The following is a 27624-nucleotide window of genomic DNA, read 5'->3' as shown; positions in this document are numbered from 1 at the left end:
GCTAGATCATATGGCAACTCCATGTTTTACTTTTTGTGGAACTGCCAAACTGTTCTCCAAAACAGCTGCACCATTTTATAGTCCCACTAGCAATGTATGAGAGTTCCAGTTCTCCACATCCTTGCTGTTATTGTCTGTTTTTATTTATTTTTTATTGTCATCCTAGTGGATGTGAAGTGGTATCTCATGACTGATTTGTATTCCCCTGATGATTAATGGTGTTGAGCACCCTTTCATGAACTTATTGTCCATTTATTTATCTTCTTTGGAGAAATGTCTATTCAAATCTTTTGCCCACATGAGTATTTGGATTTTTCTTTTTTATGGTTGAGTTCTCCAGGTTGTAAGCGTTCTTCAAATGTTCTGGATACTAAACATTTATCTGTGATTTACAATAATTTCTCCAATTTCTTGGGCTGTGTTTTTACAATATTGGTTGTGTCTTTAAAGCACAAATGTTGGGGTGTCTCGGTGGCTCAGTCATTAAGTGTCTGCCTTCGGCTCAGGTCATGATCTCAGGGTCCTGGGATCGAGCCCCGCATCGGCTCCTTGCTCCGTGGGAGGCCTGCTTCTCCCTCTCCCACTCCCCCTGCTTGTGTTCCCTCTCTCGCTGTGTTCTCTGTCAAATAAATAAATAAAATCTTTTTTTTTTAAAGATTTTATTTATTTATTTGAGAGAGAGAATGAGATAGAGAGAAAGCACGAGAGGGGGGAGTCAGAGGGAGAAGCAGACTCCCTGCTAAGCAGGGAGCCTGATGCGGGACTCGATTCCGGGGCTCCAGGATCATGACCTAAGCCGAAGGCAGTTGCTTAACCAACTGAGCCAGCCAGGCTCCCTAAATAAATAAAATCTTAAAAAAAATAATAAAGCACAAATGTTCTGGGGCACCTGGGTGGCTCAGTTAAGCGTCTGGCCTTCGGCTCAGGTCATGATCCCAGGGTCCTGGGATCTCTGCTCCGCGGGAAGCCTGCTTCTCCCTCTCCCACTCCCCCTGCTTGTTTCCTCTCTCGCTGTGTCTCTCTCTGTCAAATAAATAAAATCTTTAAAAAAAAAATAAAGCACAAATGTTTCAAATATTGATGAAGTCCAGTTACCTATGTTTTCCTTGATTGTGTGTATTTTAGGTGTTATTTCTCAAAAATTCAAGCTCAATCCAAGGTCATGAAGATTTATGCCTATGTTAGTGTCTTTAATGACCTTGCTTTGGAAATCTTACACTATCACTTCATATTCTGGTGGTCAAACAGACCAGTCCTGATGATGGGGGAGGGGGCTACATAGGGGACATTAATAGTAGAGAGAAAGGATCACTGGAGACCATTTTGAAATTACTAGACTGACTGAATTCCTGTAAATCTGAATTCCCATTTGGTCTCATTTCCCTTGACCTGAAGAACTTCTTTTAGTAATTCCTGTAATGCAGGTCTGCTGCTGCTGACTCCTTTTATCTGAAAATGTCGATATTTCACCTGCGTTTTCAAGAATATTTCCTCTTGGTAATAGAATTCTGGGTTGACATGTTTTATTTTCATACGTTTAAAGAGATTATCCCATTGTCTTCTAGTCACTGTGACTTCTGATGAGAAGCTTGCAGTATTTCATATAATTGAATTTTTTTAAATGTAATGTGTCATTTTTGTTCCCATCATGATTTTCTATTTTTAGTTTCCATCAACTTGACAATGAAGTCCTTAGGTACAGCTTTCTTTCTTGGGTTTTTTTTTTTTTTTGTCACATTGCTCTTTTATTTTTTAATTAAAAAATTTTATTAACATATAATGTATTTGTTTCAGGGGTACAGGTCTATGATTCATCAGTCTTACACAATTCACAGTGCTCACCGTAGCACATACCCTCCCCAGTGTCCATCACCCAGCCACCCCATCCCTCCCACCCCCCTCCACTCCAGCAACCCTCAGTTTGTTCTCTATGATTGAGTCTCTAATGGTTTGTCTCCTTCTCTGGTTTCATTTTGCTTCATTTTTCCCTCCCTTCCCCTATGATCCTCTGTCTTGTTTCTCAAATTCCTCATATCAGTGAGATCATGATACTTGTCTTTCTCTGATTGACTTATTTCGCTTAGCATAATTCCCTCTAGTTCCATCCACGTCGTTGCAAACGGCAAGATTTCAGGTTTTTTTTTGATGGCTGCATGATATCCGTTGTGTATATACACCACATCTTCTTTATCCATTCATCTGTTGATGGACATCTTGGCTCTTTCCATAGTTTGGCTATTATGGACATTGCTGCTATAAACATCGGGGTGCATGTGCCCCTTCAGATCACTACATTTGTATCCTTGGGGTAAATACCCAGTAGTGCAATTGCTGGGTGGTAGGGTAGCTCTATTTTCAACTTTTTGAGGAAACTCCATACTGTTTTCCAGAGTGATGCACCAGCTTGCATTCCCACCAACAGTGTTAGGAGGGATCCTGGCCAACATCTGTTGTTTCCTGAGTGGTTAATTTTAGCCATTCTGACTGGTGTGAGGTAATATTTCATTTTGGTTTTGATTCGTATTTCCCTGATGCCAAGTGATGTTGAGCACTTTTTCATGTGTCTTTTGGTCATTTGGATGTCTTCTTTGGAGAAATGTCTGCTCATGTCTTCTGCCCATTTCTTGACTGGATTATTTGTTCTTTGGGTGTTGAGTTTGGTAAGTTCTTTATAAATTTTGGATAGTAGGCCTTTATCTGATATGTCATTTGCAAATATCTTCTCCCATTCTGTCAGTTGTCTTTTGGTTTTGTTGACTGTTTCCTTTGCTGTGCAAAAGCTTTTTATCTTGATTAAGTCCCAAAAGTTCATTTTTGCCCTTGCTTCCCTTGCCTTTGGCAATGTTTCTAGGAAGAAGTTGCTGCAGCTGAGGTCAAAGAGGTTGCTGCCTGGGTTCTCCTCTAGGTTTTTGCTGGATTCCTCTCTCACATTTAGGCCTTTCATCCATTTTGAGTCTATTTGTGTGTGTGGTGTAAGGAAATGGTCCAGTTTCATTCTTCTGCATGTGGCTGTCCAATTTCCCCAACACCATTTGTTGAAGAGACTGTCTTTTTTCCACTGGACATTCTTTCCTGCTTTGTCGAAGATTAGTTGACCGTAGAGTTGAGGGTCCATTTCTGGGCTCTCTATTCTGTTCCATTGATCTATGTGTCTGTTTTTGTGCCAGTACCATACTGTCTTGATGATTATAGCTTTGTAATAGAGCCTGAAGTCTGGAATTGTGATGCCGCCAGCTTTGGTTTTCTTTTTCAACATTCTTCTGGCTATTCAGGGTCTTTTCTGGTTCCATACAAATTTTAGGATTATTTGTTCCATTTTTTTGAAAAAAGTGGATGGTATTTTGATAGGGATTGCCTTAAATGTGTAGATTGCTCTGGGCAGCCTAGACATTTTCACGATATTTGTTCTTACAATCCATGAGCATGGAACCTTTTCCCATTTCTTTGTGTCTTCCTCAATTTCTTTCATGAGTATTCTATAGTTTTCCGAGTACACATTCTTTGCTTCCTTGGTTAGATTTATTGCTAGGTATCTTACGGTTTTGGGTGCAATTGTAAATGGGATCGGCTTCTTAATTTCTTTTTCCTCTGTCTCATTGTTGGTGTATAGAAATGTAACTGAATTCTGTGCATTGATTTTATATCCTGGCACTTTACTGAATTCCTGTATGAGTTCTAGCAATTTTGGTGTGGAGTCTTTTGGGTTTTCCACATAGAATATCATGTCATCTGCAAAGAGTGAGAGTTTGACTACTTCTTTGCCGATTCAGATGCCTTTTATTTCTTTTTGTTGCCTGACTGCTGAGACTAGGACTTCTAGTACTATGTTGAATAGCAGTGGTGATAGTGGACAACCCTGCCGTGTTCCTGACCTTAGGGGAAAAGCTCTCAGTTTTTCCCCATTGAGAATGGTATTCACTGTGTGTTTTTCATAGATGGCTTTTATGATATTGAGGTATTTACCCTCCATCCCTTCACTGTAAAGAGTTTTAATCAAGAAAGGATGCTTTGTTAAATGTTTTCTGAATCTATTAAGAGGCTCCTATGGTTCTTGTTCTTTTATTTATGTAGTAAATCACATTGATTTGCAGATGTTGAACCAACCTTGCAGCCCAGGAATAAATCACACTTGGTTGTGGTGAATAATCCTTTTAATGTACTGTTGGTTAGTATTTTGGTGAGAATTTTTGCATCCATGTTCATCAGGAATATTGGTCTGTAATTCTTTTTGGTGGGGGTTCTTGTCTGGTTTTGGGATCAAGGTAATGCTGGCCTCAGAGTTTCTCTTTTTTGGAACAGCTTCAGAGGAATAGGTATTTTTCCTCTCTGTTCTTTAGATTAGGTGTCTATTGCTCTTTTTCAGAGTTAAGAAACTGGATCAGTCCAGGCCAAATTTGTTTATCCTATTCATTTACTATAGTTGCTTTCACACTGCAGTGGCAGAAATGAGTAGTTGTAATGGACTTTTGGCCTTCAAAGCCACTAGTACTATGAGCCTTTGCAGAAAAGTGTTTCCCAGCCCCTGCTTTTTTTTTTCAAGCTTAATGATCCTTTAACATGTCACCTACAGTATGCTGTTAATCCCACTTATTGAATTTACTTCAGGTATTATATTCTTCAGTTTTAGAATTTTATTTGGTCCATTACTTTTGCTCTGCTGATAATTCCTATGTGTGCATTCATTATAAGCTTATTTTCCCTTATATTCTTTGGCATCATTATAATAGTTGATTTTAAAATCCTGGATGTTAATTTTAACATCTGGGTCATCTCCAAGTCAGTTTCCATTAATTACCTTTTCTCTTTGGTATGGACGACGTTTTTCTGTTTTTCATTATGTGTAATAATTTTGAATTATATCCTAGATATTGTGGATAATACATTGTAGAGATTCTGCTGAAGAATATTTTTGAAACAGGCACTTAACTTGGCCGAATTCAGACTTTAAAACTTTGATTCCTCTGTGGTGGGCAGCAGTTATTTCTTTTTAGTTGTTTTAGCTGGCTGCTTGGAGTCTGCTCTATAAGTGTGTATTTAGAAATTAAAGATTTAGGCAGAGTTTATACATAGAACATGGGGAGCGCTCTCTCTCCTTTCTGGGATTTTTAATCTCCTTTCTGGATTTTTAAGGTGCTGGGGTCATTCTAAACCGTTTCCTTTGGTTATTGAAGCTAAGATTGCAGGTTTCAATCCAGGTTTTAACTACCCCACATGGTGGCAACTGGGGCCTGTCCTCAGGCAAAAAGCCATAAAAATGGGAACTCAGTGACATTTCCTTCCAGCTGTCAACTCCTGTCCAGTTTCTCTTGAGTTTGGTTGCTCTTCACTGTCTTAAGGTAGTTTTCCTCATTTTGTTGAGAATTTATAGTTGTCATTTGTGGGAGGGTTGGATGAATAGAAGCTCTTCCACCATTAGAAGTAGAAGCTTCTTCATTGCTTTGTAAAAGACACTTTATATTTTAAAGTTATTTATAGCAGGAGGATTGGCTTGAATTATAGCCCATCATTGCTGGAGATCAGAACAGCAACTGAGTTGTTTTCATTTATTTTTATGGTTTGTTGTTTTGTTTTAAAGACAGCAATGGGGGATTCATAATTTTAACATTAAAATCTGGTTGCTTCAGATGCCTCAAAGAGATTTTTTTGTTTGGTCCTGGCCCCTCCTTCCTAGGGACTCCTGTGTACAAGACCATACTCTTATTAGTCAGTAGTAGTCCACACTGCCACAACATTCCTGGGAGGAAGGTCTCTGCATATGCCTCTGGACAGCAGCTGAGTCAGAATGGCCCAGGCAGCCCAAACTCCAACTCTTCCCTGCCTAATAGGGTTGGTGGTCCCTCACCTCCAGCAGGAGGCTGCACAGTCCTCTGGTTTATAGACACCCCTCTCTCCCTTTTGTTTAAGCCACACAAGTCACATCTACAACACCTGGGTGTGATCACCTTCTGATAAGCTGGGCAAGGAGACAGGAAGATCTGAGGCAAATTGACCTTAAAACTTCTTTTCCTGGTATATAAAATGGATTTAAAAAAAAAATCGGCCTTGCCTGTATCATGAGGTTTTATTAAAAATATGAGGTGATTACTATTTTGGCCCACAAACATGGACTATGCACTGGATTTGGGAAGACCAGGGCAGAGGTGGTTGCAACAATCATTACTTGCTTTGGGCAGTGGTTAGATTTAAAATGTTTTGGGGCTAGTTGGTCAGTCAGCCATCACGGAGTGTCTAATGACTCAGCTGTATTTTCGGAGGGTGGTGACTATCTGTACTTCTGAGTTGGAGAGTAAGTACAGGGGTGATCTTGGAGGCCTGGTGAGTTCCTCTGTAAAACTGGTGACAGTAATGGCCCTCACCTCAGAGGACTCTTGTGAGGTGGTCCTGATGACTGGTGTGTGGCTATCATTTGCCAAGGCTCTCCGCATCAGAATTCCCCGTGTTGGATTTAACTATGCGTCCTAGCGTTCTGAGCTCTCTCTGGATCATGGTTGTGTTTTCTCCTTGCTTCAGGTCCTCCTCCAATTTGTTACGCCTGGCAGTCATGTCCTCAGCCGCACTGTCAAGGGAAATACTGGGTGGGGCTGAGGACAAAGGCCAGGGCTGCTCCTCTCAGTTACTGCCGGGCCATTCCTTTGCTTATTTGGAACAGGGTCATTTAACAAGTTATTAATCTACTTCGTCAATGATACCTCAGCCCTGACTTCCCCACCTTGTCCCTGAGAATAATTTTCCAAATGCTTTGCTGAATCTACTTTTTTTTTTTTTTTTAAAGATTTTATTTATTTATTTGACAGAGACACAGTGAGAGTGGGAACACAAGCAGGGGGAGTGGGAGAGGGAGAAGCAGGCTCCCCACTGAGCAGGGAGTCCGATGCGGGGCTCGATCCCAAGACCCCAGCATCATGACCTGAGCCGAAGGCAGATGCTCAACGACGGAGCCACCCCGGCGGCCCCGCCCTTACTTTCTACTGACTCTGGCTCTTGTCCCTCTTCTATCTCGTGGACTGACTTCAGCCAAGTGGCTCAGAATGACACTGCTCTTTATTTTAAAACAGACTGGGAGTTTGAATCTTTTGTTCCAAGGCTGTTCAAGAAAAGCCTACAGATTTGGGAACTAATACAAGCCCACAATGACTGATGGAGTGGTTAACTTTTCCCTCAAAACAAGCAGCAGGACTCTAAAGTACATGAAGTAAAAGGAGGCATAGGTAGCGTTTATTACGGAAAAAACCCCACAAAAACAAAAACATCACCATTGGTCTGTTTGCAGAATCCGGTTAGAGGTTGATACCCTTGGCCTTAGGTGGCCAAGATGTTAAGGACATATCAGGCAGAACCTGTCCCAACTGAATTACTGCAAAGAATAAGTAAGTAAGTGGCCTCTTGTAAGCGCCTCTGTGTTCTGTGCTGAGGACACATCACGTTTCTGTTGGGAGCATTCTACTCAGTCCAGGCTGCAAAAAATTAAGGCCTACATTGACCTCATAGAGAATGGCTCAAGGAGGCCACTCCTTAAACTTAACCAGGGCGAGGCTCACCGCTGGGTCCTGCCCGGACATCCCAGAACTTGCAGATGTGGAAAACTGCTACACACGCTCACCCATCATCCCTGCTTTGTACCAAGTCCTTCAGTATGCACAGGAAAATGTCAAGACCCTGGACTGGCCTGGTTTTATGGTAAAGATCCTATTATCTATGCAGAATCCACTCTATTTTTGAAAACCCAGACTAGGATTCAAGTGCCAGCCCTCTCTTCACCCCTCAACAGTAGAAAGAGAACCAGTTTCCTCAGTGATGAACTGGAAGCATTTATAGAAGCTGTGGTCATTTCGATAATCAAAGCATGTTTACCTGTTTAAATCTGGTAATTTTAATTGCATTCTAACTCCATGAAGACTGGTAGATTGTGTGGAGTACATCAAAACTCAACAGACCAGAGAAGTGCCTAGTATTCATTTGGTTCTAAATAAGGCACCTTTATTCCCAAGGCTCAGAGGGGCTTTATCACTAACTGCAGGCCACATGTGGCCTTGTGAGGCTAACTGCTGATGTGGGAGTCATTTTCCTACCTCTCACTATTGAGATCATCTTGGTATTGAAAGCCTTGGGGAATGTACATTTCTATCTTTAAGACGTCCCAGTTCTTTAGCTGCTCTACTGACTAAACCAGAACTCTTCTCCTCCTGTCTTTCCTTTCTCTGTTTTGGCAATTGTTCAGGTCAAAAGCTGTGGCATCACCTTTCAGTCCCCATCCTCTGCATGCAGGGTGGCAGCAGGTTCGTCCCAGCCACCTAGCCGGGGGCCCTGCTGGCGGATCAGCTTCTTGAAGACCATGGTAAAAGCCGGACCGGATGGCAGCAGGGAGACCCACTAGGGGACATCCAGTGGCACAGGACCTGATTTGCCCCTGTGGCTGTTGAAAGGAGCGGGGCAGCGGAGTGGGGGAAAGGTGTTTCTCCATTCCCCAGCCTTCTGGGTAGGCCTGGGGCTCTGGTCAAACCTGCCAACAGCCTTGGGGAGGGTGACACTCTTTCTACCACTGTCAAGCTAGCAAGACCATGACTTATCCAAACAGTGCTTTGTCATCTCAGAGGCCAGGGGTGCTCCTTCCCACATGAGCAAGTCCTTAGCCTCTTTTGAAATGAGGTGTCTGCTCTCCCCAGGAAGCCTGTTAAAGCTGGGCCCAGCTGCCCCAGGATGTGCTACTATAAACCTGCAGAAACACCCCAAACAAGCAAGCTACACCACCAATTGGAAGAGTGAGGAAATCCACGGTCTTCAGTGGAAAAGTTTCAACCACACAGGCTAAAAGTTAGATTACAAGTGCTACGCATCTCAGAAAGTCCAGGCAGGTTGAGTGAACAGTCTCATTAGAAGGTGGCTAGGTAACTTGCCTGGAGCAAGAGTGTTTGGCAAGGCAAAGGAACTGGCATTCAGAATCCCAAGGCCAGAATGCTGGCACATGGCCACCTTGCTGCCCCCCCTCCATCTCTTTGTCCTCTGGACACCCACTTCCTCTCTTTCATGCCTCACAAGGCAAAAGCCCGCTGCTTGGCAGATTTCCCACCTCCTGGTCTCAAGCCTTATTTCCTCTCCTAACTGGTTCCGTTTCCTCTGTCTTCTTGGGATCTAGTGAGAATCCCAGGACTCTGGGGGAGCTGGAGCAAGCTCATGGATTCCTCTATTTCAGGACCTCTCAGGAACACTGTTCACTTGCAAACCAGTGGCAAGTTACACAGTTCCTACTTGACAGGGGCTAGACTTCTTGGAACTTAAATGACTAGGCAGCATCCAAATCAGAGGAGCCATAAACTAAGCCTGAGTCGGCCACATGAATTTTTAATAAATACCTAAGAGCTCTATAGCACACACAAGTGATCACTATGAGAAAGCACTACATAAAGTGAGGATTTCCACAACTGAACTGCTGGCTCTTAGTAAGATTTCTAAACCATGCCACATAGAGATAATGTGCTCGGTGCTTCTTTCAGCTGTAGTTTATACATTTGGTCAGGAGCACCAGGCTTCTCCTGCACCATGGTGCAGGAAAAAGGAGCATTTATAGCCCTGCTTTCCACTTTGTCAGTCGGGTGGATCCAGTCCTACGAACGAGCATTCCCAGCTGTGCCTTTGCTATTTACAGGAAAAGCCCAGAGTCATGGACCAAAAGCTCTAGATTCCACTTGTCAAAGGTGGAATAAAATCACTTATGTCAAGGGGTTTTAAAAGCTGGGAAGCCATTAAGGAGGTGGGCCTTATGCACGTCCTTACTGGATGGAACCATAATTTTTGAACTGGGCTAAACCACAGATCCTCCCAAAAACTCTGCACGGATCTGCAACTTCCTACAGTAACAGACTTATGCTTTCAGAGACAGCCTTGGCAACCAATTATGTTCAGCCAAGATTAGTCTTCTGACTCCACCAATCAGAATACCCTGTAAATATAGATGCTCTTAAAAAAAAAAAAAAACCCAAACCCTGGTTTTTGCTCCCTAGTGGGACACTATTTGGATTGCTACCCGAATCTGTGTACCCCAAATTGCAACTCTTTGATCCCAAATAAGTAGTTGTGCTTAATTATTGCCTCCTGACAATTTCAGGTTGACACTCTCTTGAACTCAGTGCTGTGTTGCTGAATGACCTCGTGTATGGGCACCACGTTCCCCACACGTCCAGCGTGGTAAAGCACCCCTGCAACGGGCCACTGGAGTAGGGATCAGCTGTTTGGTTTTGTTCCCCGGAGCACCCAGTGCCTGACACAGCTTAAGATGAAACAACTCTAAAATTACCACCAATGGATGGGAAAGGGCTTTGAATTCCAAGGGAAATGAGGAGGAAACAAATTATGGCTGACACACTGCTGCGAGGAGGAGTAGGCCAAGTACTGTTCTGGGAGAGGCTCCATACACATGAGGAGTTAAGAGTCCGAACCTGAAGAAGTGTTCATTCAGTCTTACAAACAGGAAGCAGTCTATACATTGCACAGGAACAGAAATAATTTCTGGGTAAAAAACCTCTTACCTGGCTTATCCGTCCCTGAGGAGGGAAGAAGCCTGAGTTCTCCGGCCAGATCTGCAGGACTTATCATAGAGACTCCGGGGCAAGGCTGCCACCTGTGTTAAAAGCCATTGTTCTTGAAGTGATTTCATTGTTGGAAATTGCCAAAGCAGTGTGAGTGAAGGGAGGAGGCTGTCCAGGCCGGTATGCACTGTTAGACCAGAGGTCTGAGCCTCTACTGTCTGCCCTGCTTCTATGGAGAAGAATTGCAGTTGACATTCTTGATGAGTGTGCTTCATGTATATACAAAACGGCTACATTCCAAGGCTCTGACGTAAATGTTGGCCTTTACCAAACACAAATGTCTACATACAACACTGGATCTGGTTAGCAGTAACGTGAGAGCTGCTATGCAGACATGACAGATTCTATTTTTGACACTTTATTGACAAAACAGAACTCCCTTCCCTTCACCCTCACAGAGAACTAGTCTTTTGTTTTTCTTATGGGTAACATAACTTACCTGTTTAACCAAGGCTTGTGCTGGCATGCTACAAAGGTAATTCAGATAGTAGCCTACCCCCTCCCAAGCCCTCCAGTTCTGGTTTGAACTGTCCCTACACAAGGAATTGTGTTGCTATCTTATTCAGAAAAGCAGAAGCTGTAATAACAGTAATGGAACATACTAGGCTTTGGATAAACTTTGTTGTCCTATTCTCATTAGCTCAAATTAGAATAAAGTTACTATGAGTGAGAGTTGCAGCATTCAGTCTCTTTAGAGGAGGAAGAGCCCCGGACCAGGGAGGATGGAAGGCGGTCTGTGCTAGAACTCTTGTCAACATTCCTTGCCTAATGCAAAGACTTCTTCGAAAACCGCAGAACTCAGAGCATCTGAGAAACCAGGAAAATAAAAAAAAGATGACATAAATCTGTATCAGGCAGGGGAGGGGAGAAGACTGTAAGGAAAGACCGAAATCTTGTGCTGTAAAAGCAGCACCCCCCTCCCCCCAACCTCCACAACAGCACTACTTCCAGAACCAGGGGAAACTCTGATGTGTCCGCTGTGGTTAATTTAAAACAAAAGGAGTATTTGTGGTTCCTCTGCCAAAGTTTTAAGGACTTTGAGGACTAGCAGCTAGGGATCCAAATTACATCCAGGAGACTCATGAGGGTATTTCCCCCCCCTAAACCTGCACAGGAACAAGGATGACAAAAAATTATCTTCCTTTTGTCTGGAATTTAGTTTTTTTATGAAAAGATTAGAAAAATCAAAATGACCAACTGCCACAATAATACTTCTAACCATTATTGGCACTTACCCTTAAATGGAGTCATTTTGGAAGAGTTCCCCAGTCCCTGCCCCTTTTAATTAGCCATTAGCATCCTGGAGGGCTAAGGAAGAACAGCTGATAAGCGGCGAGCAAACAAGTGTACCTTTGGTCTTCACCAAATCCAGAGGTTGTTTTGAGTTCTGTGGACAATGGAAGCTTCAGTTCTTTGACATCTCTAGGACTGAAATGAACCAGAGCCACAGGTGACCTTGTCTGGAGACAGACAGGGTCTTCCCATCCATCTTCTGGAACAGGCAGAGCAGGTAGGAGGTGACGGGAGCTCTGTGTGGTACCAACAACCAAAAGTGAAGATGAGGTGACAAAGGCTAGAAAGGAGTCATTTATTAAAAAACAAAAACAAAACCAACAAAACAACAAAAAACAAAAACAGCCCTCAGCAGAATTTGAAGACACAACAGAGGAACGCACCCTCCTGATCGCTTTATGACCTCATGACCGCGCGACACGCACTGCCTATGAGCTCTGTCCATGGAGAAGCACAGCACACCAGTTCATTGCACAGGTCAAAGCAGAGGCAGGTCACCTGCTGAAGGGAGAGAGCGGGACATGTGGGCCTTTCTCCCACCTCTGCTGTCAGGTAGCCAGGCTTCTCTCAGCCTCTACAATGGGCCATTTTTTATCAGGCCGGGGCTGCTGAGACAAAAGCAAGCTGACACGATCAGACTAGTTATACCAGAACGCTGGCTCTCCAGCAAAGACCACAGCACACGGTCAAATTCTAAGGGGACAGAGCAGCTTGCTGTGCCTGGAATGTAGGGCCCAGCTCAGAGGGGCATCGGACATTTGTCCCCAATACCCAGTTGTCACCACAGGTAAACCAAGACTATAATCACAACAGCAAGGACAGGATCATGTTGCTTTTTCCTTTTTTTTCTTCAAGGAGTGAGGGCATGGAAAATACAGCACACCAATGAAACAAAAGGCCAAAAAAAAAAAAATACAAAAACAATAGAAAATAGAAAAATGTATTTACAAGTAGTACATTACTATGATCAGAAAGCACAAAGACACCTGCTGCTATATTACATGCATTGGTTCAAGAAGAAACTACTAAAAACCCTGCAAGGGAGAAGCCTGTAAAAACAAAACAAAAGGGCCAAAAAGTTTGAACTTTTCATCCCTAATTGGCTACACTGATCAAAACCAAACGAGAGCCCCCGGAAGTCCATGAGTATATCAGTACGAATACTATACTGGTTTTTAACTGCACGTTCAGTTGTGGAGGGGAGAGACAGCAGCGTATCCATATACAAGGAAGCCGGAGTAAACTGCTCTACATGCTAAAAATTACAGCAAGTCCCTGTCTGCTACACAGCATGATCTTAGCAGGTTTTAATTCTTGTTTATTCATATATATTGATGTGTGCGTGTGTGTATGTATAAAAACCGTGCCCTTGTTCACTGCCAACACAACATCTGGGTGGACATGAACTCATTACAACAAATTCTTGTGTATGTTGTAAGAAGTCACTCAATGTCTGTGGATTTAATAAGTCACTTCACACCACAGAAAATATTTAATAAATCCAGAAAAAGGAAAGAATATAACGACAGAAGCTCTTCTGTCTCAGTTCTCTGAAACGGAGTCCCCCATAGGAAACTGGTCCCAAAGTTCTTGAGGGTTCACTGAAGAAACTTCGGTTTGCTAATATTTTTCATCCTTTTAGTGTTCAAAAGGTAGAGAACGACTCCTCGCCGTGGTCAGTTTTAAACAGTCATATCTCCAACCCCCACAGGTAACAGTCTGGTGCAGGTTCATAAAAACGGGGGAGGAAGGAGCGCTGGGGAGGGCCTGTCACTTCAGGAGGGGATCCGCCTCTACAACGGCAGGAAGAGAAAGAACCAAGCAGGGCTCCAGCACCTCGCTCCTGCAAACAAGCTCCCTGCAAACGCAAAATCCAGTCACACGTCAGTTCCTTATACAGGTACATCTCCAAGTACCAGGCCAGCTCTAAGAGGAAACAAAACCACGCGTTGACAGAAAAGGACTCAGATGGCCATTCTGGTCACTCTCTGGGATCCATCATACTTCCAGGAATCGGGAGCTGCTGGACTTGGAGTGGAATGGCTCAGACCACATTCGCCGAAGGTCACCCTGGGGAAGAAGGAACTTTACTAAGTTATGGATTTAAACATGAGCCACACACATCTATGAGTCCTTTCTGATTCTAGATCTCAGATTAGACAGCTTCTGTGGAGAATCAAAGAACATTCAAATTTTACTCACTGAAAAGTAACCCACCATTCCTTGAAGAACTCACTAAAAAAGCTCTTAGGCCCCTCTAGCAAAGAAGGGTGTGAGTTCTATCATTTATGGGTGAGATGCTAAAGCCAAGTTAGTTTACCTCTCTGCTTCCTCCTCTATAAAACGGGGATAATACAAATCTTGTAAATCAGGTAATGCTTCAAGTCTAGCTATAATCATATATTTCTTAAATATCTCCCAATTTTTTTTTTAAGATTTTATTATCTGACAGCACAAGCAGGGGTAGTGGCAGGCAGAGGCAGAGGGAGAAGCAGGCTCCCCGAAGAGCAGGGGGAACCCGATGTGGGACTCGATTCCAGGACCCTGGGATCATGACCTGAGCTGAAGGCAGTCGCTTAATCAACTGAGCCCCCCAGGTGCCCAATATCTCCAAATTTTAATGCTGAGTATTAAAAAAGCTATTAGGTGACAATATGGTGCTGCTTTTAAGGGAAGTCTCTGTAGCTGGGCTCTAGGGATTTCAGTTAGTTCACCCATCACTGGGAGGCATAGTAGTCTAACTCCCTAGCATTTTCTGCCAGTGGCTGCAACAGGCTGGAAGAAGTTGCTAATACCAGGTGAGCAAAGACTCACCGACCCACCATCAAGGTCAAGAGCTCCGGGGGCAGACCCACCTCTGGCAAGGAGAATACATACCCAAGTCCAGGGTCAATGCCAAGTTACTGCTTTCACAGGTTTCTAACTGCTTCTCTCACCTTTAAATAGGCCATCGTGAGGAGCGGCAATAAGGTGAATGGCACCAAATAGAGAAGGGCGGGCTGGGCCGCTCGGTGAATGCGGGACGCCACAGTTGCAGTGAGCAGACCTATGAAGGGAGACACATTCGTGAGCAACACCAAGGTGTCAGCCCTCAGAGAGGAGAGCCTGCTATCTGGCTGCTGCCTGCCAGGGTCTTGATCAGACAGCTCTCCTGTGACGCCTGCCGTCCAGTGGGATGCCCAGTGAGGGGCCCAGCTTGTGATCTCTGCCCAGCGTGGAACAGCACAGCTTTGAAAGTCTTAAAATTCCAAGGACCGGTGAGCGGCCCAAGCCCTCACTCTGCCCTGAGTGTGCCTGGTCCTCCTGTCTCACGTAGTAGGTAATGCTGGACTCAGAGGCAAAAGAGCTGGGGTCAAGTTCTGACTATGCTGCTTCTGCAAGCGGTGTCAGCTGGGTCGTTGTGCTTCACCTCTCCGAGCCTCAGCCTCCTCTACTCTGCAACGGGGCTAATGCCACTCGCGCCACCGGTCTCTTGAGCCTGAGTGCTGAAATGAACCACCCTGCTGTAGCCACTGGGGGTGCAGACAGGTTCCCACTATTCCTATAGCCCCATTACGTGGGTCTCTCCCTGCCTGTATAGAAGTGAGCTGGCTAGAGGAAAAACTGGCCCAGGGAGAGTCTGAGGTTAGAGGTGACAGACTGGTTAGATCATTGTTAAAACATCTTCCCACAGTATTCTTTGGACGTGCTGCTGGACAGGGAACTGGGTTGACAAGCACAGACAGCATCTGTCATTTCATGGGCCACTGTTATTCTTTCTCTGTGGCAGTCGACAATAGCAAACAGAGTTACTGCTCTCCTTCCATCTAGTGTCTGCAGCTGGAAGATCTGATTTAACTCCAGGGCTTGGAGGACAAGGCTCTCCGGCTCTCTCTTACCTACAAAATATCCAATGAGGGTGCAGTGAAAGTAGGAGACCTTCTGCATGCGTCCGGAGATATTGGCGGGTCCCGAGGCACTGCAGGAGTCACCGTTGGCTTGTTTTTTGTAGTTGTCATAACGAAGGACAAAGCACAACAGGAGTCCAGGCATCACGATGTCCCCAATGCCCAACATAGAGAAGTGACTGCCAGTGGAGCTGGAATGCAGTGTCATAGGTCAGGGATGCCACCCTCAACAATCCCATTTCTCCTCCTCCTGTGCAGAGTCGTCTGTCAGCTTTTTAAGAAGGTGGACTTATCTGAATGGGAGATGGAAATCTCTAGAGGTGAAACAACACTAGTTTTTAAGAGTTTAGAGATTACAAGCCACAAGAGTACTGGCAACAGACGTATTCAACCAGGCCCCTCACTGCTTCAGGAGAGCACCCCTAAAGTGACTGCTAAAGTCATCTGTTTAAGTACTGCCACCTCCAGAAATATCAAGCAATTCAGTATTTGTCACACATTTGCTGCTGTGACTTTAAACAAGCACCTGACTACTACCAGACATGGATATTAAAGCAACACAATTTTTTCCAAGATTGTATCATCAGCAATTGTATAATTTTAGCATTAAGACATATTTTTACAAATGTTTTAGAAGTAAAAAAGATCCAGATTCTCCTGTTGCTTTCCTCCAGCCAACTCTAAAATATGGTAACAGTAGTAACATACCATTGTTTGATAACATTAATAATAAAACACCTGTATCATTTAATGATAAATCTTTCCAAGTCAAATCAATATTCTCTTCTTCATTTGTAAAAGGGAGAGGATGACTCACAACCCTTTTCCAGTCTAGGATAAGAATGTTGATGACAAAGGCTAATCAAGGTTCGAACACAGAGGCACAGGGAGACAGTGTGTTCACTGTCACAACATGAGGCCCGACATGCCGGTCCTACCTTGGGAAGACCAGTTTTCCAGGCAGGGACAGGCGAGGAACATCGCGCCCAACATTGGGCCCCAGGTGGAGCTTCCGGGATAGAACGTCAAGGGGATTGTCAGCCGGTTGCGTGGCCACCTTCACCATGACATTGCTATTGAAGATGTAGGCAGAGAAAAACACCTACCAAATGCCGAACAGAGAGACGTCTTTAACAGAGGAAGCTGGAAGCAACCTGACTTCAGCATCAGCCCTCCTTGTTCTTAAGAGCAAAGTCTCAGAATACTGCACCATCAAGCTTTTTTGGCTGTAAGCTCGGAAGTGAAAGAAAATCTTTGCTCCCAGGGCAGAGAATCTTGTCTGCCTGCTCTCTCCCTCACCCCGAGAGACACACACGTACTGTTTAACACGTCTCAACAAACAAAGGCATGGACAGATGCCTGCTCACTTTTAACATGTACAGTTCAGGACTAGAGGGAATGATCTTAGGCAGGAGGTACTCACACAAATGCCCAGCCAGCATTTGGATACTTATAGTTAACTTTCAGGAATGAATGCTCCAATTAAACACAAGAGTGGTGGCTTCAGGGAAACAGACACTTACCCAAAAGACGTCGTAGATTAGAAGCCCTGAGAGAAGCAGGCAGGACACCTTGAGGCTGGGCAGGCGGACAAAGGCGATCATGGCGACACAGAGACCCATGGCCAGGGCTGGGGAGGAGACCACAGACATTGGTCAGTGTGAGCCAATGGGCTCATCCTCTTTCCACAAGCTATTCTGCTTATAAACCTAACAGTTTGTAAGTCCCCTCAAAAATCAAGCAGCTCAGTTTAAGCTCCATTTTAAGACATTTATACCCTACTTGTGCAAAGTGCCCACTTTAGACAATTTTGACCTGCTGGTCTTTGGGAACATCCCTTTTTTCATGTTCTTGGATAGTGTTCAACTGTGTAAGACCCAGATTCTGTTTTGAATGATAAAGCTCTCAGCCAGGCCCCAGTTTAGGACTTCTTAGCTCTGTTTCTTGCCTCCCCCATCCCTGAAAATCCTTCCTCCTTGCTCCTGACTTTACATGGTCTGCCCACACCTGAGATCACATCCCCTTTTATTTACTCAGCAATTCATTCTTCTATCCTGGCCTTATTTTTTTTTCCCTCGCACCTCTGAAAATCTGACATATGCGCTATATATATGTGTTTAAATTCTCTCTCCTCTCAACTAAAATGCCAGGTCCTTAAGGGCATGGTTCCCTGCTGCGAGACTAGAACAGGTCAGGCAGATGAATGGTCTCTCCCTGCCTTCAGCTCTCCTCCATTCTTTTTTTTTTTTTTATTATTATTATTTTTAAAGATTTGATTTATTTATTTGAGAGAGAGAGAGAATGAGAGATAGAAAGCACGAGAAGGAAGAGGGTCAGAGGGAGAAGCAGACTCCCTGCTGAGCAGGGAGCCCGATGCGGGACTTGATCCCGGGACTCCAGGATCATGACCTGAGCCGAAGGCAGTCGCTTAACCAACTGAGCCACTCAGGCGCCCCTCTCCTCCATTCTTCTGAAACACAGGTCTGATTAGACCACATAGCTGCTTCTACACTTCCCGTGGGTTCTCACAGTGGGATGAAGGTCAAACAACTTGGCTAGGCACTGACACGGATGTAAGGGAGGGTGCTCTCTACTGTGCATGTCCCCTGCCCTCAGCATGCAGTGTTGTGACCCTGTTCTCTAGCCACCTAAATATGATCACATCTCTCAACACCACTATGTTCCTTCCTGTTCTCCACAAAAGGCCCTCTTCGGGGAAGTCTCTCCTGTTCTAATCAGATTAAGTACCTCCCCCCCGCCCCCCCATGATGCCACAGAACTTGAATCTCTCTCAACTTGTTCATCCATTCTCTAACAGTGTGATTAATTTATATAAAAGTGAATTTATTCCCTAAACTTGGTGCTCCTGGTAGACAGAAACCATGGCTTATTCTTTCTGGGAAGGCCCAGCACTTGATAGACATTCAATAAACATTTGCTGAATGAATGAAAAATTATGTTCTGTCTACTGTGAATTTCAAATTATTCTAAGGAAAGTAAGAAAAGCAAGTAAGGCCATATTACAGATGGGTATCATTTTAATAGAATTGATAGTAAATTGTCAATACATGTAGCTAAGTGGGCAAATACAGCAGTTTAGACACATCAATGCAACTAATATTTGGTGAGTTCCTACTGTGGGAATGGTGTTGCACAAACAAAAGAGAGAAACCATTCCCATCCCTGGAGACAGCACTAAAACTGGGAAGAAGAACAAACGATCTCAGTTTCCCCTGTCATTGTTATCAAGTGGTCACTAATCTCCATGGTGTGCACTGCATTATATGTTTTGGAGAGATGTGGTCAAACATAATTTCTGATTTTACAATAATCTAGGATGTGCTCATTTTACTAGGATCTCCTTTAATTTTTTATAAATTTATAAAAACAACCAAGGCCCCTGATATAATCAACTCATACCCATTTTTCAATAATGAGATTTTCCATTATAATGATCTTCAGAAACAAAGAGGGCTGTGCCATGAATCAATACACAGGACACTGACAGGGATAAGCTGGCTTGAACAACAACAGTGGCCAGTGGAGGGTGGGAAGCCCCGGGGGCAGACGCAGGGGTGATGGTGGTAGGGGAGCAAGAAGTAATCTGTTCAGGAACTTAGAAGTGCATATGTGGAGTGCGAAGTGCATCAAGGGAACAAAGGAAGAAATGAAGGCCTGAGATGGACGGACAAGGGACAGGCATATGGCCAGTGAATGTCAGCGGACTGATGATACCTGAAAGTGGGGTATGGTAACGAAAGGGACAGACAAGCAAAAGGACAGGTTCCCAAGGTTAGATGTATATGCCTCTGTGACACACGCAGGTGACTGGTCCGTTCCAGAACTTTTCAATTGATCACACAGTTACTTAATCCTAAACTGGCAGGAGCCTTTCCAGCCATACGGTCTAAGCATCCACTTGTTGCTTTGCCACTCCTCTTATACGAATCCTACCCCATGCGAGAGGAAACCACCCATGGACAAGATAGAACTGCTCAGTAACAGGATTTTCCATGACTCCAGACAATGCCATTCGATCTCTCATCTTCCAAACTAGAAACTCTGGGTCCGTTTTCAGTTTATCACAGTCTTTCATCATGTATACTCACGCTGCAGCCATTCTGGGTGCCACCCTTTGTGGTCACAGTACACCTGTTCATGCTTCCCTATACCTCCCTAGTTTGGCAGGTGTCCTTTCCCACTCTGGCTCTCTCCCGCTTACTCTTCACTGCCACTGGAAACAGTCACTGTGCACTTCCTGCATATGGTACTAGGTTCCCTACTCTGTGACGGATCCAGTCTAATCACAAGTCGCACGGCTTTGGGCACATTTCACAGGACAGTGAGGCTTCAGAGTCTGTTTTCCTTTGCTCCCATTCCTCAGCTACTCTTTCGTCTCCAGCTAAGCTGAGTGATACCCTCTTGCAGTCATGCCAAGCAGCCCCACTGTGCTGTGAGTCCCACATGTGAAGAGGAAGAAGGCATCTCCTGACTCTTTCAGACAGTAAGTATCCCTCCTACCCCCAAACGAATATTACCACAATCTGTCACATCCCTGAAACACAAGTATTCATCTAGTTTGCCTCTCTTTTTCTTCATGCTTTCATTTAAATAACCCTTCAAAGTCTTACCTCCTCCTTAGGACTTTTCCAAGCCAAAATGAAGAGGAGCGGTAACTTTCCCTCATTCCATGTTGCTTGCGAAACTCAAGACTCTCCCAAATAGCTTTACTAACAATCTTAACTTTTGGTTAAATGTAAATTAACCAAAAGTGTTAAGAGAAGTAAATTACTAATCTTAGCCAGCTATCTAGAATTACTTTCAACGTATTATATAATCTTTGTGTCACTTTGCCTTCCACGACCGGTAGGGCCAGGGACAAAGACAATAACACCGAACTCAGCGAAAATGTTCTTGAAAAGGAACACGTAACCTATAAGATCTTAAGCAGTGCTCAGTACTGTAGGATCTGTAGAGCCTTTATCTTAGCCCTATGTAGACTAAATGCCAGAGTCTAGCATTTTAAAACAATTACTAGATTTTTGGCACTGCACGTTTTCTAACCATAGATTAATAACAAGTGTATTAAATGAGGGGCTGGACTAGACATCTGTTCAAGACTTCTAGTTCCTGAACTGGTTAGTGGATGTATACTGTGGACCTGGTTTAATGATCTTTGAACAGTAAATGTGTGTGCACAAGATTCATCAACTTTTAGCTAATGTACCACACCACCCATTGGTCACATTCTTTCAAGGCTTCCCAAATTTGAAAGGTTAATTTGCCAGATGAAGGTGAAAGTAGATTAAAAAAAATTCTAGGTTTATAGTTCAAGAACATGCTGAACTCTCTTCTTACTATTAATGTTTTTTAGTATATAAGCTTGAAAATATACTTCATGCCTTGCCCTAAAACAACATTTATCACTCTGTTTTCACTCTAAATTAACTTCAAAGAACAGGCTTTCATTAAGAAACATTCATTTAAAAAATTCTACCACCAAATTATCACTGCCTACGATGATTTTGATTCTGCAGAGAAGTCTACAAAGATAATTTCCATGTCAGACAAGAACAAGTTTCAAAACATTAAAGACCATGGCTAGAAAGCTACATTTTCTTAACAGCTGAAAACAAGTCACACACACATCAAACACTGGAGTCTGAAAAACAATTTAAAAAAGCTCAAAGGTTTCCCTTTTTGGGGGGTGGGGAAGGGGGAGAACTCTATTCTTGGTCACAAGGGCAATTTAACCAGTGCAAACTAGTAGAGAGAAGAGACTCCTAGACAAGTAAATTTTGGGGACCAGCAATACTGACAGAAGGTGATATAAATGCCTACACACTGGGGTTAAGTGGGGTTTGGGTAACCTCACTGAACCCTCACAGAATTTTAGCTATCAGGTGAATTTCAGGATGGAAATGTATTTCTCATAGTGATCACTGGGAAAAGAAAGTTGTCTGCTATGGGCAGCTCTCACTGACTCTAGAGTCTAGACGAAATCCTGTGGTGCAACGGACTCTGCAGTCTGTCTTACGGGGAGCTGCTTATCTTTCTTCTGCTAGTGAATCTGGTAAGCCTGGCCCTGGCCCTGCCTGCAGAAGTGCAATGAGGAAAATTCTGCTGACTTGTTCTAAAGTATGTGTCTCAGATGGCTGTGTAAATCAGTGTATTTTGAAAAGAATGTCACCTTCCAATGCCAACCTTTTCTTTTTTAGTTACATACTACTAGAAAATAGGTATTTTTCTGTTCTTTGCAATGCTTGGGAAGAGTAGAGATGAGAGTATAAACAACACGTTGTTTGCTGCTTCGAGAGGTTATCTTTTTGGGTCAGCAGGTTGGTAAACTTAAAACTCTTAGGTTTAACCTATAAATAGTATCATGTGTGTCTGGACACATGAATAAAGAGTTCCATGAAAGCAGAGCCACCAAAAGTAAGTGGGGTCATAAAGAACCTCAGAGGGGGCTGAGAGACTTCAAGTTTAATACCATCTGTCATCATCTGGACTTTGAGTCTGCCAGCTTTGAGACTTATCAGTCTGGTTAGGTGATGACTGTCTTATATTACTCTAGTCAAAACAGTGGCACCTGAAGCTTTTGTCGTCTCATTTAACATAATCTTTGTATAGGGAGATCATTTATGTGTAATATTTATGGGACTGGGCTCTTTCATTTAAGGACATCAGCATAAAACACTTTCTTTTAAGAGTATATAGCTAACAGTCCTCCAGTCATTTTTTTTTTTTTTAAGATTTTATTTATTTGACAGAGACACAGCGAGAGAGGGAACACAAGCAAGGGGAGTGGGAGAGGGAGAAGCAGGCTTCCCGCCGAGCAGGGAGCCCGATGCGGGGCTCGATCCCAAGACCCTGGGATCAAGACCCGAGCCGAAGGCAGACGCTCAACGACTGAGCCACCCAGGCGCCCCTCCTCCAGTCATTTTAAATGGACTGAAATAATCTGGTTTAGATATTAACCAACCAGCATTTCTAAACAGTTTTTGTTCAGAAGTAGTAGAGGAGAAATATCTGTGCCGCTTGTTTCCTCATCAGGAAGCACTGGTTTAGGTGAGGTTAAAGGATATAATCATAAAAGCAGCTATGAGGCTGATTTGGATTAATATTTACCAGCCCTACTCCAATCATTATCATGACTAAGACTCCTTAATTTTCTATAACACAGATTTAAAAAGAGATTAGGCTCTATTAAAGTCTTTCAAAATGACCTATACGCTTTGGGGCACCTGGGTGGTTCAGTTGGTTAAGCGTCTACCTTCAGCTCAGGTCATGATCCCAGGGTCCTGAGATCGAGCCCCGCATCAGGCTCCCTGCTCCAGGGAGTCTGCTTCTCCCTCTCCCTCTGCTCCGGCACTCTCTCTCTCAAATAAATAAATAAAAAAAAAATGACCTCTATGCTTTTAGGTTAAGTCATTATGAAGAAATCAAGAGTTAATCTCAGGAAAACTCAAATGTACACACCTGGTATTTATCAGTAATGCCTAGTATATAAAAATAGGCATTCACTCTTCTACTGTAAGCTGGGCAAGCAACTTGCATGACTTTAGATGTAATTTCTTTTTCTCAAACTTATTCTTTATCAATCTCCAATCCGTAGGAATACTGAAAGCACTGATACTCGATTTGGGAAAATGAATAGTGCTGGTAACCACTTAAAGACACTGCATACTTCAGGATGCTTATACACATTCCAAAGCAAATGATCACAGAAATGTTTTTTACAAGGCAATTTAAGAAGCTAAAACAAATGACCAAACCTGTCAGAAATCAGCGAATGTGAATACCATACGGTCAGGCACTGGTGATTTTGACTCTGCCTTCCATTCCAACTCATTAAAGATCTCTATATAAACCTAAGAGGTAATTTGATCTGCAACCTCAAGGAACTACTTTTGAGTTTCAATAGGTTGGTATATGGTAGGCACTCAAAAAAAGCAACGAACAACTATGACAATAAATATATACAAATTATTTATAAAATTATAAATATATAATTTATATTTTATGGCAACCACTCACCTGTTCTCCATTGCTGTAATTCTTATTTTTTTTTAAAATATTTTTTGCTGAAGAAGTTTATCAGATATTTGTATGGTTTACAATTTGAAAAGTCCTTTCTCCATAATTATCACCTTGGGTTAAAATAATGTGCCATTTTAATATAGCTTTACAGAGCTCTCAATCCACTTGATAGCCTGTTCCATCATAATATTCCATTTCACCATTTAAACTGGCACACATAGATTTCAAATCCCTGAACTAGTCAAAGGAAATTACGAGGGAAAAAAAAAAATCCCTTGAAACAAAAGGATAAGTTTTTAGTTTCCTCAAGGTTTAAACTTACTTCCTTATCAAGGTTGTATTACTGATTCTGGATTGCATACACACATGTGCAGACAGTTTAAAATCCTTTTTGTCAAATTCTATCTGATTCGACCATGAGCAGAACATTGTGACACAAATGTTTGCTACTCCTGAACTTGAGGCGCGGACAGGGAGCATCCTCTGGGTGGCTCTGTGCTTAGATGACACTGAGTGACAGTTCTACCATAGCTGAGTCATCCTCAGAGCTTCGAGGACACAGTGCCTTAGTGAACAGGAGCCTCTAAAGAGCCCTGTTTCCAAAGTCTTGATTAGCCTTGTGTTCACTTGGAATGGGTAACAGGAATAAGTGCAATCTATAACCATCATCTGACTTTCAAATTCCTCCCTTAAATATTCCTTAGATAGTATCACAAATTGTATAAAATTGTCTTTTGTATTTTAACTTCCTTCTCTTCTGAAACACCAGAAGAAAGGAAAAAGTGAACAGACCTTGTAGGGCAGAGCAGTTAGATAAAGCTTCTTGAGATCAGGAAAGTGAACTGTGAAAATGAAAGTAAGGACTGAATGAAAAAGGAGGTGGAGAGGCTTACGTGGTCTTTAAGAAAAGTTTTAAAATGTCTTAAGGGAGAGAAAAGAATAATGGGGGATTTTTGGAAATGTCCTTCCAAGATACTCTGATGAGAAGTATGAAATATACACAAGAGTTCTGTGACTGGGTAAGGGACTTCTCTGAACCTGTTTCCTCTTCTGTCAAGTGGGAACAACAGACGTATCTACTTCAAAGACTTTTCAGGATTAAATGAGATAATCCATGTAAACATCCAGGAAAGTGCCCAATGCATAGCACTCAATAAATGTTATTAGCTCCTCCTGCCATTCTTAGTTCATCCTGACCATCATCATCAACAAAGAGGGATTCTCATGCGCTACAGGCAGGAGTGTAAACTGCTACCGCCTTTCTGAAAGGCAGTACAGTAATAGAGAAAAAAAACCTTTTTTTTAATACAAAAATCCTCTGATCTAGGAATTTCCTATCTAGGAACTCATCCACAGAAATAATCATATTAACTAATCTGACATGTGTATCCAGAGGTGGAACAAGAATGTTTACCTCAGGGTTATTTATAACGAAGATTAAAAGCAATCTAAGGGTCCAGCAATAGTTAAGTAACATACAAGGGAATACTCTGGAATTAAGAAGGATATGCTATATCTTTATGTAATGATATAGACATGTATTTATATCATTACATAAAAAGTCTATCGTATGTAACACATGTATGACATATATTCCACATATATATTTATATATGTTATAGTATTATTCCATTTATGTAAGATAGTCTCCACAAAAACGTGTACATGAATGTTCATAGCAGCACTATTCGTAATAGCCAAAAAAGCGGAATCAACTGATGAATGGATAAATAAAAGTGGCATAGCTATGCAACTGAGTATTATTGGCTAGAGAAAGAAATGGAAGTACCAATTCAGGTTATACCATGAGTGAACCTTGAAAACATCATGCTAAGTGAAAGAAGGCAGACACACAGGTCATATAATGTATGATTTTATGTGCAATGTTCAGAAGAGGCAGATCCATACAGAAAGTAGATTAGTGGATGCCTGGGGCTCCGGTGGGGGAATGGGGAGTGACTGCTGGGTATGGGGTTTTGGAGGGTGGGTGATGAAAATACTCCAAAATTGTAGCGATGGCTGCACAACTCTGAATATTTAAAAACCACTGAATTGTACACTTATACACTTGTGCACTATTCCTCAAAAAGCTGTTATTCAAAAATATCTTTTAAAAATATCTTAAGAATGTGCCTAAAAATAAAAAACTCAGCAATATGTAATACTGCCTAAGGACACCTAATATTCACAGTAATCAGAGGAAATATTACTAAAACACAGAAAGCAAAGGAAGAGAGGACAAATTTAACTGTATAAACTACATTAAAACTTCAACCTTTCACATGTTACTCACCATCCATGAGAAGCCAATGGCCAGTGAGAACCCAAATAAGGACAAGCATGACAGACAGAGAGAATGATAGTAATTCAGCAGCAGTGAAACGCCCACAGCAACCAAAGGAAATCCTGGAAAACACACATCATTTATTGGACTAATAGGCAATACATTACATTTCAATAACCAAACTCTACCTTGGTCCTTCATGATCAGAGCTCATGATGACCAAGATGAGAATAGCAGGCAATACCCAGACACCCGGAATTCAAAAATACCCAAACCTCCTTGGAGTAAGCTACAGAAACGCAGAGGAATTAATTATATTTCTGCACCCATCTGATATTATACTTTTTATCCCAAATTATCAGCATGGATGTTTAGAAGTTAAAGTGACAACACCAATCTTTGGAGAATTAAGTACAGTATAGGGGAAGTTCTGTTTTTATGAGGAAAACAAAATGAGGAAATACTGACCGTCAATTCACTGGGCAATGATGAATACACATAAAATGGGCAATAACTCTATTTCGTTATCACTAATTCCTGGGAAAATCAGCTGCCCCAAGCGACTGGTTTCCTAAGTGCATACAGCGTCTCTGTTAGCACAGCATTTTGTTTCCATGGAGCAATGGCTTTAGGAGTTAAGGTGTGAAAGGTGTGAACCTAAGTGGCTAGTATATATTCTAGGTCACCAAAGATGAAAGGCAAAGAATGTCTTAGTCAACCACTATTTTCACATCCTATTAACTCCCTAGTAAAGGAACGAAAGCATTGCTTCAAAATAAAACTGCTCATCTTTCAATAATCTAAGCAGGAAGCATATTTCAACAACTCAGACTTCCCAAGATTTGTTTACATTTCCTCTGCTATGAAAAGGTCATACTTCCCAGTCTTAAAGATCAAACATCTCCCCCCTTCCTAATCTTCTGGCATTTGTGTGTTCTGGTCAATACCAGAAATTTAGACTCCTAACAATGCTATCAAGTGTAAGATAAAAACATATACAAATTAATAATTTAGAGGAAAATCCCAAGTCCTTACTTATTCTGAGGTGAACAGGGTCTTGTTAAATACTGGCACATCGGGAGGAGGAGGAAAGCAAAAGCTATTGTTGCAAGAACTAGAGAAAGAAAATATATGGTTAAGTTTTATTTTCAACAACCATAAGAAAAATGGCATGACTTATGGAAACACTGATAGCCCAGAAAACTTTTCTCAACAAGTAGATGCAATTAATTAACTAGAGACAAAAAAAAGTCTTCTGTTAGCACTGTACGGATCGTCTTGAGAAGAAAGAAGTACCTGATTTGAAGTAGGGGAGGCAGAGCCATCTAGGGTTTCTCATTCTCTTCTATCTTAATACGAAAAGAGAAACAGCGGGCCAGGGGATGATCTGACATGTCCAGCATTTTGCTGATGTTTTATACACTTCCATCACCTCTTGGCTTAAAAACTGATCAAGGGGCTGACAGTCAAATTACTTTGATTAGTTATCAACTGTGTCTGTCTACAGAAACATCAGTGCGGGTTACAAATGACCACT

At 42.6% G+C, this 27624-nt stretch overlaps 1 protein-coding gene across 2 annotated transcripts in view; it reads right to left on the bottom strand.

The window, feature by feature from the left end:
* Positions 1-12700: 12700 nt before the first annotated feature.
* The window catches only part of SPPL3 (signal peptide peptidase like 3), a 145670-nt gene continuing 130746 nt past the window's right edge, over positions 12701-27624 (bottom strand). For both annotated transcript variants that reach the window (XM_025889520.2, XM_073881000.1), the window contains 7 exons: positions 27123-27201; positions 26097-26209; positions 17287-17393; positions 16702-16865; positions 15755-15954; positions 14813-14922; positions 12701-13946 (listed from right to left, as the gene is read on the bottom strand). In XM_025889520.2, the coding sequence (XP_025745305.1) occupies positions 13875-13946; positions 14813-14922; positions 15755-15954; positions 16702-16865; positions 17287-17393; positions 26097-26209; positions 27123-27201 (845 nt within the window). In that variant the 3' untranslated portion in view covers positions 12701-13874. The remainder of the gene's footprint in view (positions 13947-14812; positions 14923-15754; positions 15955-16701; positions 16866-17286; positions 17394-26096; positions 26210-27122; positions 27202-27624) is intronic.

The sequence above is a fragment of the Callorhinus ursinus genome, unplaced genomic scaffold (genome assembly GCF_003265705.2).
Source record: "Callorhinus ursinus isolate GAN/ISIS: 27379988/994484 unplaced genomic scaffold, GSC_fseal_2.0 scaffold41, whole genome shotgun sequence".
Lineage (NCBI taxonomy): Eukaryota > Metazoa > Chordata > Mammalia > Carnivora > Otariidae > Callorhinus > Callorhinus ursinus.
Note: the sequence above shows the minus strand (reverse complement) of the source record. Positions and strands in the feature narration are given on the sequence as shown.